Source organism: Hemiscyllium ocellatum, chromosome 2 (genome assembly GCF_020745735.1).
Source record: "Hemiscyllium ocellatum isolate sHemOce1 chromosome 2, sHemOce1.pat.X.cur, whole genome shotgun sequence".
NCBI classification, from domain to species: domain Eukaryota; kingdom Metazoa; phylum Chordata; class Chondrichthyes; order Orectolobiformes; family Hemiscylliidae; genus Hemiscyllium; species Hemiscyllium ocellatum.
This window is the reverse complement of record NC_083402.1, coordinates 151,053,002-151,066,770: the sequence shown is the minus strand read 5'-3', so window position 1 is coordinate 151,066,770 and position 13,769 is coordinate 151,053,002. Positions and strand designations below refer to the sequence as shown.

Below are 13,769 nucleotides of genomic sequence, written 5' to 3'. Positions count from 1 at the left end.
CGTTACAGAAGAGAAAGGCCACCCATAGGATCTGAGCTCTCGTCAGACTGAAGCAACTTTGTTTAGAAACAGAGAAGTATTGGTTTTCTCCATCCTTCACTCCAGCACAGCCACACAGCAGTCACTGGAGCCAATTGGCTCCTTTAAAGAAACCAGAGCTGGAATTTGTCCTGGCTGGAGGAGCGTTGTGCGGCCATGTGCACGTTTCTTGTGTTGACTTGGAGCCAGTGCTGATCTTGGACATGAGGCCATTTCTGAGTTGGTTCATGCGTTCAAAATATTTCTGCAGAGAAATATAGCCAGATTCATGTAAAATTAGGCCATGTGTTTGTGAAAAGTGCACCTGCCTTATTTTAGAGCTGACTAGAATAGGGAGAGAGATGGAATAGAAGAAAATGTGGCATGATTATCTTCAGATAAACATCTAATGAAGTTAAGTAGCTATTTTAACTTCTGAGCAGCCAGCAATGTTACATGTATTACCTGTTTTGAGCTGGTGTCAGGCATTTGGATCAGAACACGGCATTTGGGGCGGCACGGTGGCACAGTGGTTAGCACTGCTGCCTCACAGCGCCAGGGACCTGGGTTCAATTCCCGCCTCAGGTGACTGACTGTGTGGAGTTTGCACGTTCTCCCCATGTCTGCGTGGGTTTCCTCCGGGTGCTCCGGTTTCCTCCCACAGTCCAAAGATGTGCGGGTCAGGTGAATTGGCCAGGCTAAATTGCCCGTGGTGTTAGGTAAGGGGTATATGTAGGGGTATGGGTGGGTTGCGCTTCGGCGGGTCGGTGTGGACTTGTTGGGCCGAAGGGCCTGTTTCCACACTGTAAGTAATCTAATCTTTATAACATTCAAGGCAATGGGCCGAGCTCAGGAAAGTGGGACCAGTGTAGATAGTAGTGGATTTAACAATATAGACTTGAAGGATCAAAGGACCTCTGTACTGTATGATTCTGGGATTCTATCAAAGGTCATATTGGTCACGTACCTGACTCACGCTCTGGCACCGATTTGGCCCATGGGTCATGGAACAGTGCAGTCCTCATCTTGCATGCCTGTTTTCAGGCACATTGACCCTGATTTTAACTCTTCTAGCCTTGTGGTAACCAGTACAGGGTTAGATTCAGTGAAGACCCTTATCTCTCCTCATCCCTCTGTCTTCCCATTATGTCCTGATTACAATCACGGTCTTGCACCAGAGAATGACGTTTCATTAGAAAGGAAATGGGGAACTTTTTTTGAAAAAAAGTATTTAGACAGCAAAATTGGATTAGCAGTATGAGCTGGTCAGTGGCAAAGTCCTCTCCATTGAGCCAAATCTGCTGGGATCCAGGAGAACAAACGTCAATAAGTTTGGCTGCCCCAGACCAGGTCTCTCTCATTCCTTTCCCTCTCCTTAAATGAGGGCGTGAGTCCATTCCTATCTGTAAGATCAAACAACAGAGAGCCTAAAGAGACTTTAAAATTGATCACCAGGTGGCCTGTTCATAAAGATCAGCAGATGCACCACATCTCTGAACTCCACAAATTCTCCATCTATTTCAGGGTTTACACACTCTATATCCCTCCCACTTTAAAAATGGGCCATTGCATCTGTCACATTTCAAATATTGTCAACCAATAGTTCACTGTATTTATTTGCCTCAAATTCTTCTAACGTATACAAACTTGACATTAGTGGTTGAAATCGCACCATGCATTTTTAGTATCATAAATACTGATATATTTGTCTGGAATTCTTTTCTCTGTTATCTCAGTGCTGTTATTAGCCTCTATGTTTTGAATATGTTACTGATTTTGCTACTGACAAAATAAATAACAGATGGGAATTTGATTAACATTTGCAAAACCGATTTAATAATTCTGCACAATATGATTCTGCCCAGCTTGTAGCCTCCAAATTGTTACAAATATGGAGAAGCTGAGAATCGACGCCAAAAATAACTTGTGCCAACATATTTTGTAGAGAAAGTGAACGAATCAAAATAGTTTGGTTCTATATTTCATATTTTTTCAAACAATACCTGAATCTTTCCAATTGTAGATAACAACGAATGCTGGAGTAAGCCAGGCATCTGTGAAAATGGACGCTGTATAAACATTGTAGGCAGCTACAGATGTGACTGTGGTGAAGGATTCCGAGCAACTCCCTCGGGCACTGAGTGCATTGGTAAGTCCAATTTACATGGACGTTTCAGTGTAGATTAATCCACATATCACGTTTTTAGAGGGACAAATCCCTTCATCACTACCAATCAAATTGAGATTCTGATATTATAAATCAAAATTTATTCATAATTAATTGTGTTCAAAAGAGTACAGTATCAGTGAATGATGGAATATTGGCAAGTAAAATTAAAAATGTCAAACATATCACATCAACAAGGGAAACAACAGTTGGCTGTAGCAAAAAAGATGCTTTGCCGATCTAAAAAGGATTTATTCACTGTCATTGGAACCAATGCTCAAGATGCACTTGACTACTGACAATCAAGTGGCCATTTAAATACAGTGTATTCTTTTCTACAGAGTGTAGGGTAAACTTGAGGCGCGTTCAGTCACCAACTGATGGTCCCTGTTCCTGCTGTGTCTTTGTTATGAACCTTGTCTGATGTGAGCACTGGGCAAAGTGAAACAATTAGCAAAGACACAGACAGATCCAAATGAAGAGGGGCAAGGTAGGATGCCAGCTTAGAATAGGGCAGGATTTAGAAAAGTGGGCAGTGAGATCTCAATGATAAAGTCGAAAGAGAAGTTGACACAGACTGCAGGCCAATAATACAATAACTTGAGCTGAAAGAGGTTTGTGGGACATTTGTGTATGATGAGAGCGACAAAAATATTAAAAAGTAAAGGAACAATATTTAAGAAAAGGAATGAGGGAGAGAATTTGAAAACTCATTTTGAAGACCAACGTATGCAACAAACATATCAACAATAACATACATTTATGTAGTGTCTTTGAATACAATAGATTACACTAAGATATTGTAGAGTCATGGTCATGGAGTCGTAGGGTCATACAGCGTGAATACAGACCCTTCGGCACAACTAGACCATGCCGATCAGGTTCCCAAACTAAACTAGTCCCACCTGCCTGCATTTGACCCATATCCCTCCAAACCTTTCCTATTCATGTACTTATCCAAATGTCTTTTAAATGTTGTAACTGTCCCCACATCCAAACTTCCTCGGGCAGCTCATTTCACATATGAACTACTCTCTGTTTAAAAGGGTCGCCCCTCATGTCCTTTTTAAGCTTTCTCCTCTCGCCTTTAAAATATGCCCCCTAGTTTTGAATTCCCCTAACCTAGGGGAAAGACACTCGCTATTCACCTTATCTATGCGCCTCATGATTTTTGTAAATCTCTATGAGGTCACCCCTCAATCTCCTATACTCCAGTGATAAAAGTCCTAGACAGTTTTTATAAATCAAACACTCCATTTCCAGCAACATCATGATAAATCTTTTCTGAACCCTCTTCAATTTAAGAACTGCACACACTACTCCAGAAGAGGCCTCACCAACATCTTGTATAACCTCAAGATGGTGTCCAAGCTCTGAGCAATGAAGGCAAGCGTACTAAGTGCCTTCTTAACCACTCTGTCAACCTGTTACACGAATTTCAAAGAATTATGTACCTGAACCCCTAGATCTCTGTTTGACAACTCTATCCAGGGATCTACCATTAACTGTATAAGCCTTGCCCTTGTTTCTCTTACCAAAATGCAATACTTTACTGTGCTACCAATTTTGGAGAGGTAAGAATTGATTAGGGATAGTCAGCATGAGGGTTTTGTGTGAGGGAAATTGTGTCTTACAAACTTGATTGAGTTTTTTGAGGAAGTAACCAAAAAGATTGGTGAGGGCAGAGCAATAGACATTGTTACTTAGATTTGTTACTGAGTTACTTAGACAGATAACCAAAAGTGTGGTTAAAGAGGCAAGTTTTAGGGATCATCTTACCAAAGTAGGAAGATGTAGAGTGACTGCTGAGGGAAATACAAAGTCTAGGACCATTAGCTAAAGTCAAGCCTGCCAATGGTGGAGGGACTACAATTGGGATTGTGCAAGAGGCCAGAGTTGGAAAAGGCCAGAGTTGGAAAAGCCCAGAGCTGGTTCTGTAGATAAGGAGAGGGATTTGTGGACTGATTTGCATGAGAGTTTTAAAATAATCATGTTGCAAGAATAGGAACCCATATAGTTGGTGAGCAATGGGGACAGTTGAATGATAGTACACATGTTCACATATGGGAACTGAGTTTTGGTTGAATTTAAGTTTAGGGTAGGTTCAAGATGAAGTAGCAGTCAAGAGACCACTGGGATAGCCAGGTCAGAGGTTAAGAAATGCATTTCATTGCTGCAAGCAGACTTATTTGGGGTAAAAACAGGTGATGTTATGACATTTAAGATTAAACTTAGCAGCAGTTATGTGTTCACATGGCAACTAAAATGAACCAAAGAACTGCAAATGCTGGAAATCTGAAACAAAATCAGAAATTACTGGAGAAGCTCAGTGGGTCTGGCAGCATCTATGGAGAGAGAGAGCGTTTCAGTTCCAATGACCCTCCTTCAAAAGGAACTAGGTTTGTGACTGTACCCGAGCGTAAAAACACAGAATGGGAAAGGAGGAGCATTTTGCTGGAGATTCGAAATTTGCTGGTGTAAGGATGGCTAAACAAATCAACAGTTGCAAAGTTGTCATAGGGAGATGGTCAGTGAGGGAGGTGCCACTGAGCAAAAGGATTCAATGTAGGGATTGTGGTCTGATGAACAGAAATGGGTATGGTGAGGTGAAAGGAATAGTTATGAATGAGGTAAGAGGTTTTTTTGTATGAAGACAGAAGAGCAATGTATTTACAACAGAGAGGCCAAGGGAAGCTGAGAATGGAATGTAGATAATTTAGGATGAGGAGCCAATCAATGTAAATTGCTGAGGGAAGGAAAAGAGAGGAGTATTTTTATGGGGAAACTCAAATCGGTGTCGAGAGAGAAGACCATGAGTAATAATGGAAGAAAAGGGAAGATTGTAAGATGCTCAGAGGAGGGACAAGTGTCAGAGGAACAAGAGGCATAAAGATGTGACTGCTGGTAAGGCCACAGTATCACAAAGTGAGATGATAAAGAGCAAGACTAAGTGAGCACAGTGGCAAACAGGCAAATGAGCAGTTCCAGGTCATGCCTTTCAACAGGGCAGTGATAGCTAGCACAGTAGGGTCATTGAGGAAACCCCGAGATGGCTATCCAGAGCTGACACAGGGGCAGAAGGAGCGAAACTGAGGAGCTGAAGATTTGTGATAAAGATCAGGTTGGGTTGGGTCAGTAGAATTGTACAATAATTGAGGCAAGAGATGAAAGGTTAAAATCCTGACAGAAATGAGAGCGATGTATTAGACTTGCATCTAAGGCAGAAGTTAAAATACACGAGTGAATGGTACAAAGTGAATTCATTGTCATGGCGGAGATTAGGTGATGCAACTTAAATGGAATCATAGTTTCTTTTTACCAATGAGAAGTTTTAATCTTTCAAAAGCTAGCTGCACTTTTCCATAATAGTTATGTTTCTGTTAGAAGCTGCAATTTAGCTGTAATCGCATTCCCTTGTCAAGGTGCCAAAATGGCTGGGTTCCTCAATTCCATTTCCCTGGGATTAAGACCAATCCTCTGAAGGTAAACAGCACAAAGGGGTACTTTGTAATTGATGACAGAACAGAGCTCTCTGTCAAATAAGGGTAATGTTTGTCTGGGAAGCTCACCTCTCCCACACAGAGGTCAATAGTAATAAGAATACACCAGATGAAAAAGAGAAATGCCTAATTTGTAATTTTCCTGATTATTCTTTGTCTTTCTTCACGTTCTCCTTATCTCCCACTCAGCATACACACCAACCCCCCACTTCCCTTGGACCAGGGATCAGTTTCCTGACTCTATAACAGCACAGAAAAATTTCCTTCCTCCTTACGAGCTGTCATTTTCAACCATTTGTTACCGATTAAAGGAGCTGACAGATCAGTGAGATGTGTCACCTGAAGGTCTGTGCTGAACTGTCACTCAGCTTCGGTACACATTACTAAATATATAGAACCTAGAATATATAAAAGTAAAGCACAGAACAGACTCTTTGGCCGTTGTTGTGGTTCTGTTCGCCGAGCTGGAAGTTCTTGTTGCAAACGTTTCGTCCCCTGGCTAGGCGACATCATCAGTGCTCTGGAGCCTCCTGCAAAGCGCTTCTTTGATGTTTCTTCCGGTATTTATAGTGGTCTGTCCTTGCCGCTTCCGGGTGTCAGTTTCAGCTGTCCGCTGTAGTGATTGGTATATTGGGTCCAGGTCGATGTGTCTGTTGATGGAATTTGTGGATGAATGCCATGCCTCTAGGAATTCCCTGGCTGTTCTCTGTCTGACTTGCCCTATGATAGTAGTGTTTTCCCAGTCGAATTCATGTTGCTTGTTGTCTGCGTGTGTGGCTACTAGGGATAGCTGGTCGTGTCGTTTCGTGGCTAGTTGATGTTCATGTATGCGGATTGTTAGCTGTCTTCCTGTTTGTCCTATATAGTGTTTTGTGCAGTCCTCTCCCATAGACAGCTCACAGACATGGGCAGCACGGTGGCACAGTGGTTAGCACTGCTGCCTCACAGCACCTGAGACCCGGGTTCATTTCCCGACTCAGGTGACTGACTGTGTGGAGTTTGCACGTTCTCCCCGTGTCTGCGTGGGTTTCCTCCGGGTGCTCCGGTTTCCTCCCACAGTCCAAAGATGTGCGGCTCAGGTGAATTGGCCATGCTAAATTGCCCGTAGTGTTAGGTAAGGGGTAAATGTAGGGGTATGGGTGGGTTTCGCTTCGGCGGGTCGGTGTGGACTTGTTGGGCCGAAGGGCCTGTTTCCACACTGTAAGTCTAATCTAAGTCTAATCTAATCTAAAGAACTATACTGGCCAAGGGACTCAACTACAACCACGGGGATGCCAAGACAGCAGACTTCCTAGCAGCACTAGAATGCACACTCAGGAACAATGGACTGACAGAGGAGACACAACAAACAGTGAGACAAACGGTCGTACCTATGATGATAAGAAAAAGACAAACACATAACCTCAACACCAAGGAGAGGGAAGCACTGAAAGCACTAAAAAACGATAAGAACATCAGAATGACGGTCATCCTAGATAAATCAGATTACATCAAAAAAGCACAACTACTCGCAGATACTAACACCTACCAAATGAAGGATTCTGACCCCACACCACAATTCACCAATAGAATAAATAACACACTAAGGAATCTACAAAAAAACGGACAGATAACCAAAGCTGACCTACAAAGAATGAAACCGGAAAGCAACAACACCCCCAGATTCTATGGACTACCCAAAGTACACAAACAGCACAGAAAAATTTCCTTCCTCCTTACGAGCTGTCATTTTCAACCATTTGTTACCGATTAAAGGAGCTGACAGATCAGTGAGATGTGTCACCTGAAGGTCTGTGCTGAACTGTCACTCAGCTTCGGTACACATTACTAAATATATAGAACCTAGAATATATAAAAGTAAAGCACAGAACAGACTCTTTGGCCGTTGTTGTGGTTCTGTTCGCCGAGCTGGAAGTTCTTGTTGCAAGAACTCCTCGATAGTGAGGGGTACAGACAGACGGTTTTGTGGGGGCGACAGGGACTCACGTTTGGTATGTTGCCTCCCAGGTGCAAGGGTACGTGATGTCGCTGATCGTGTTTTCCGGGTCCTTAAGGGGGAGGGGGAGCAGCCCCAGATCGTGGTCCACGTTGGCACCAACGATATAGGTAGGAAGAAGGGTGAGGATGTCAGACAGGCTTTCAGGGAGCTAGGTTGGAAGCTCAGAGTTAGAACAAACAGAGTTGTAGTCTCTGGTTTGTTACCCGTGCCACGTGATAGAGAGTCAAGGAATAGGGAGAGAGAGCAGTTAAATGCGTGGCTACAGGGATGGTGCAGGAGGGAGGGATTCCGGTTTCTGGACAACTGGGGTCCTTTCTGGGGAAGGTGGGACCTCTATAAAAAGGATGGGCTACACCTGAACCTGAGGGGCACCAGTGTCCTTGGGGGGAGGTTTGCTAGTGCTCTTTGGGAGGGTTTAAACTAACTCCGCGGGGGCATGGGAACCAGGACTGTAGCTTTAGGGTACAGGACCTTGAGTGTAGGGAGGTTAGGAATAATGCAGCGATCTCTAAGGAGGGTGCCTGTAACCAGAAAGGTGGATTGAAGTGTGTATACTTCAATGCCAGAAGTATAAGGAATAAGGTAGGTGAACTTGCAGCGTGGGTTGGTACCTGGGACTTCGATGTTGTGGCCATTACAGAGACGTGGGTAGAACAGGGACAAGAATGGCTGTTGCACGTTCCAGGGTTCAAATGTTTTAGTAGGATCAGACATGGGGGTAAAAAAGGGGGAGGCGTGGCATTACTTGTCAAAGACAGTATCACAGCAGTGGAATGGACGATGGAAGAGGACTTGCCATCTGAGGTAGTTTGGGCTGAGGTTAGAAATAGGAAAGGTGAGGTCACCCTGTTAGGTGTTTTCTACAGGCCTCCTAATAGTCCTAGAGAAGTAGAGGATAATATTGCGAGGATGATTCAGGAAAAGAGTGAAGGTAGCAGGGTGGTTGTTATGGGGGACTTTAACTTCCCAGATATTGACTGGGAGAGCTATAGCTCGAGTTCATTAGATGGGTCGGTGTTTGTACAATGTGTGCAGGAGGGTTTCCTGACACAATATGTCGACAGGCCAACAAGAGGGGAGGCTATATTGGATTTGGTTCTAGGTAATGAACCAGGCCAGGTGTTAGACTTGGAGGTAGGTGAGCACTTCGGGGACAGTGACCACAACTCGGTGACTTTTACTTTAGTGATGGAGAGGGATAATCGTGCGCCGCAGGGCAAGAGCTATAGCTGGGGGCAGGGAAATTATGATGCAGTGAGGCATGACTTAGGTTGTGTGGATTGGAAAAACAGGCTTCAAGAGAAGAACACTAATGAGATGTGGGGAGTGTTCAAGGAGCAGCTACTGCGTGTCCTCGATAGGTATGTACCAGTCAGGCATGGTGAAAAGGGCCTTGTGAGGCAGCCGTGGTTTAGTAAGGAATTGGAGTCCCTTGTGAAAGGGAAGAAGGCGGCATATGTAAAGATGAGGCGTGAAGGTTCAGTAGGGGCGATTGAGAGTTATAAGGTAGCCAGGAAGGAGCTAAAGAGGGAGCTAAGAAAAGCGAGAAGGGGACATGAAAAGTCTTTAGCTGGTAGGATTAGGGAAAACCCAAAGGCTTTCTATAGGTATGTCAAGAATAAAAGGATGACTAGGGTAGGTATCGGTCCAGTCAAGGATAGTAGTGGGAAGTTGTGTGTGGAGGCGGAGGAGATTGGAGAGACATTAAATCAGTACTTTTCATCAGTATTCACTCAGGAACAGGACACTGTTGCTGATGTGAATATGGAATCACAAATAATTAGAATGGATGCCCTGGAAATATGCAGGGAAGAGGTTTTGGGAATATTGGAAAGGATGAATATAGATAAGTCTCCTGGGCCTGATGGCATTTACCCCAGGATCCTATGGGAAGCTAGGGAGGAGATAGCAGAGCCATTGGCCTGGATTTTTATGTCGTCATTGTCAACGGGAATAGTACCAGAGGACTGGAGGATAGCGAATGTGGTCCCATTGTTCAAGAAAGGGAGTAGGGATAGCCCTAGTAACTATAGGCCAGTGAGTCTGACTTCAGTGGTGGGCAAAGTCTTAGAGAGAATGGTAAGGGATAAGATTTATGAACATCTGGGTAGGAATAACGTGATCAGGGATAGCCAGCATGGTTTTGTGAAGGGCAGGTCGTGCCTCACAAACCTTATTGAGTTCTTTGAGAAGGTGACTAAGGAAGTGGATGAGGGTAAAGCAGTAGATGTTGTGTATATGGATTTTAGTAAGGCGTTCGATAAGGTTCCCCATGGTAGGCTAATGCTAAAACTTCAGAGGTATGGCATTGAGGATACATTAGAGGTTTGGATTAGGAATTGGCTGGCTGGAAGGAGACAGAGGGTAGTAGTTGATGGATTATGTTCATCTTGGAGCGCAGTTACTAGCGGTGTACCACAAGGATCTGTTTTGGGACCATTGCTTTTTGTTATCTTTATAAATGATCTAGAGGAAGGACTTGAAAGCTGGGTAAGCAAGTTTGCGGATGACACGAAAGTCGGTGGAGTTGTGGATAGTGAGGAAGGAAGTGGTAGGTTACAGCGGGATATAGATAAGTTGCAGAGCTGGGCGGAAATGTGGCAAATGGAATTCAATGTAGCTAAGTGCGAAGTCGTTCACTTTGGTAGGAATAACAAGATGATGGATTACTGGGCTAATGGTAGGCTACTTGGTAGTGTGGATGAGCAGAGGGATCTTGGTGTCTATGTACACAGATCTCTGAAAGTTGCCACCCAGGTAAATAGTGCTGTGAGGAAGGCATATGGTGTACTGGGCTTTATTGGCAGAGGAATTGAGTTCCGGAGTCCTGAGGTCATGTTGCAGTTGTATAAGACTCTGGTGAGGCCTCATCTGGAGTATTGTGTGCAGTTTTGGTCGCCATACTATAGGAAGGATGTGGAAGCTTTAGAACGAGTGCAGAGGAGGTTTACCAGGATGTTGCCTGGAATGGTAGGAAGATCGTATGAGGAAAGGCTGAGGCACTTGGGGCTGTTCTCATTGGAGAAGAGAAGGTTTAGGGGAGATCTGATAGAAGTGTATAAGATGATTAGGGGTTTAGATAGGGTAGATACTAAGAACCTTTTACCGCTAATGGAGTCAGGTGTTACTAGGGGACATAGCTTTAAATTAAGGGGTGGTAGGTATAGGACAGATGTTAGGGGTAGATTCTTCACACAGCGGGTTGTGAGTTCATGGAATGCCCTGCCCGTATCAGTGGTGAACTCTCCTTCTTTATGTTCATTTAAGCGGGCATTGGATAGGCATTTGGAAGTTATTGGGCTAGTATAGGTTAGGTAGGACTCGGTCGGCGCAACATCGAGGGCCGAAGGGCCTGTACTGCGCTGTATCCTTCTATGTTCTATGTTCTATGTAACCAGACATCCCACTCAGACCCATAGTATCACTACCAGGGACACCAGCATACAAACTGGCCAAAGAACTACAACAAAAACTGAAACACCTAGTCAGCGGATCCAAACACTCCATACAATCAACGCAGGAATTCTTGGAGGTCATCAGGAATACACACATAGACAAAGAAGAAACCATGATCTCATTCGACGTGACAGCACTGTTCACTTCGATTGACAAAACCCTAGCCAGAGAAACAATAGCCAACCTACTGGACATACAGAACAGAAAACAGGAGGCGGAACCTATCAACAAAGACGGCATACTTAAACTACTGGACTTGTGCCTCACTACACACTTTACATTCAACAATCAGATATACGAACAAATCAACGGAACACCCATGGGATCACCAATCTCGGGATTCATAGCAGATGCAGTTATGCAAAGGTTAGAACAAACAGCCCTACCACAAATTCAACCCAAACTCTGGGTCAGATATGTCGATGACACGTTTGTAATAATCAAAAACACAGAAATAGAAAATACACACCGGATCATCAACGCCACACTCACAGGAATCCGATTCACGAGAGAAGAAGAAAAGGATAGCCAACTCCCATTCCTAGACGTGATAGTACAGAGAACACCGAACGGAGAATTCACCACAAGGGTACACAGGAAAACAAAACACACAGACCAAGTCCTAAACTATGAAAGTAACCACCCCAACACACACAAACGAAGCTGCATCAAGACACTATTCAAAAGAGCCACAACACACTGCAGTACACCAGAACTGCAAAAAGAGGAAGAGGAACACCTATACAAGGTATTCGCCAAAAACGGATACCCGCGCAACTTTATCAACAGATGCCTAAGAGACAGACCACGAAACGAGGACATGCCACAACCAAAAGGACTAGCCACACTACCATACATCAGGAGTGTTTCAGAACTGACAGCCAGACTACTGCGACCCTTAGGACTCATAACGGCACACAAACCAACTTCCACACTCAGACAACAACTCACTAGAACAAAGGACCCCATACCCAACATGAGCAAAACTAATGTAGTTTACAAAATACCATGCAAGGACTGCACCAAACACAAAATAGGACAAACAGGAAGACAGCTCACAATCCGCATACATGAACATCAACTAGCCATGAAACGACACGACCAGCTATCCCTAGTAGCCACGCATGCAGACAACAAGCAACATGAATTCGACTGGGAAAACACTACTATCATAGGGCAAGCCAGACAGAGAACAGCCAGGGAATTCCTAGAGGCATGGCATTCATCCACAAACTCCATCAACAAACACATCGACATGGACCCAATATACCAACCACTACAGCGGACAGCTGAAACTGACACCCGGAAGCGGCAAGGACAGACCACTATAAATACCGGAAGAAACATCAAAGAAGCGCTTTGCAGGAGGCTCCAGAGCACTGATGATGTCACCTAGCCAGGGGACGAAACGTTTGCAACAAGAACTTCCAGCTCGGCAAACAGAACCACTACAACGAGCACCCGAGCTACGAATCTTCGCACAAACCTTGAAGACTCTTTGGCCCATGATGTAGTGCTGAGTATTAACCCTAATATATAGTAACTTAACCTACGCACCTCTCAAATCGCTGCTATCCATGAGCATGTCCAGCAGTCGCTTAAATGTCCCCAATGACTCTGCTTCCACCACCACCGCTGGCAACACATTCCATGCATTCACAACTCTCTGTGTAAAGAACCTTCCTCTGACTTCTCCTCTATACCTTCCTCCTAATATCATAAAACAATGACCCCTCGTACCAGTCAATCCTGCCCTGGGGAAAAGTCTCTGGCTATGGACTCTATCCATGCCTTTCATTACCTTGTACACCTCGATCAGGGCTCCTCTCTTCCTCCTTCTCTCCAAAGAGAAAAGTCTGAGCTTACTCAACCTCTCTTCATAAGGCAAGCCCTCCAGTCCAGGCAGCATCCTGGTAAACCTTCTTTGCACCCTCTCCAAAGCCTCTGTATCTTTCCTATAGTAGGGTGACCAGAACTGGACACAATATTCCAAGTGTGGTCTCACCAGGAAATTGTAGAGCTGCAGCAAAACCTCGCAGCTCTTAAACTCAATCCCCTGTTAATGAAAGCCAAAACACCGTATGCTTTCTTAACAACCTGATCCACTTGGGTTGCAACTATGAGGGATCTAGGCACTTGAACACCAAAATCCCTCTGTTCCTCCACACTGCCAAGAATCCTGTCTTTAATCCTATATTCAGCATTCGAGTTCAACCTTCCAAAATGCATCACTTCACATTTATCCAGGTTGAACTCTATCTGCCATTTCTCAGCTCAGCTCTGCACCCTGTCTGTGTTGCGCTGCAGCCTGCAATAGTCCTCTATACTATCGATGACATCTCCAACCTTTATGGCATCTGCAGATTTACTAACCCACCCCTCAACCTCCTCATCCAAGTCATTTATAAAAACTACAAAGAGCAGTGGCCCAAGAACAGAGTCCTGTGGAACCCCACTCAACACTGTCCTCCAGGCAGAATACTTTCCATAAACAATCACTCTCTGCCTTCTGTCAGCCAGCCAATTCTGAATCCAGAGAACCAAATCTCCCTGTATCCCATACCCCAGACATTATGAATGAGCCTACCATGGGGAACCTTATCAAATGCCTTGCTGAAGTCCATATACA

The 13,769-nt window shown here is 44.4% G+C and overlaps 1 protein-coding gene across 2 annotated transcripts in view; it reads left to right on the top strand.

Annotated features, from left to right (window-relative positions):
* Positions 1-13,769, top strand: part of LOC132825797 (fibrillin-2-like) — a 327,149-nt gene that overhangs the window by 280,239 nt on the left and 33,141 nt on the right. For both annotated transcript variants that reach the window (XM_060841289.1, XM_060841280.1), the window contains exon 56: positions 2,042-2,167. In XM_060841289.1, coding sequence (XP_060697272.1) covers positions 2,042-2,167 — 126 coding nt within the window. The remainder of the gene's footprint in view (positions 1-2,041; positions 2,168-13,769) is intronic.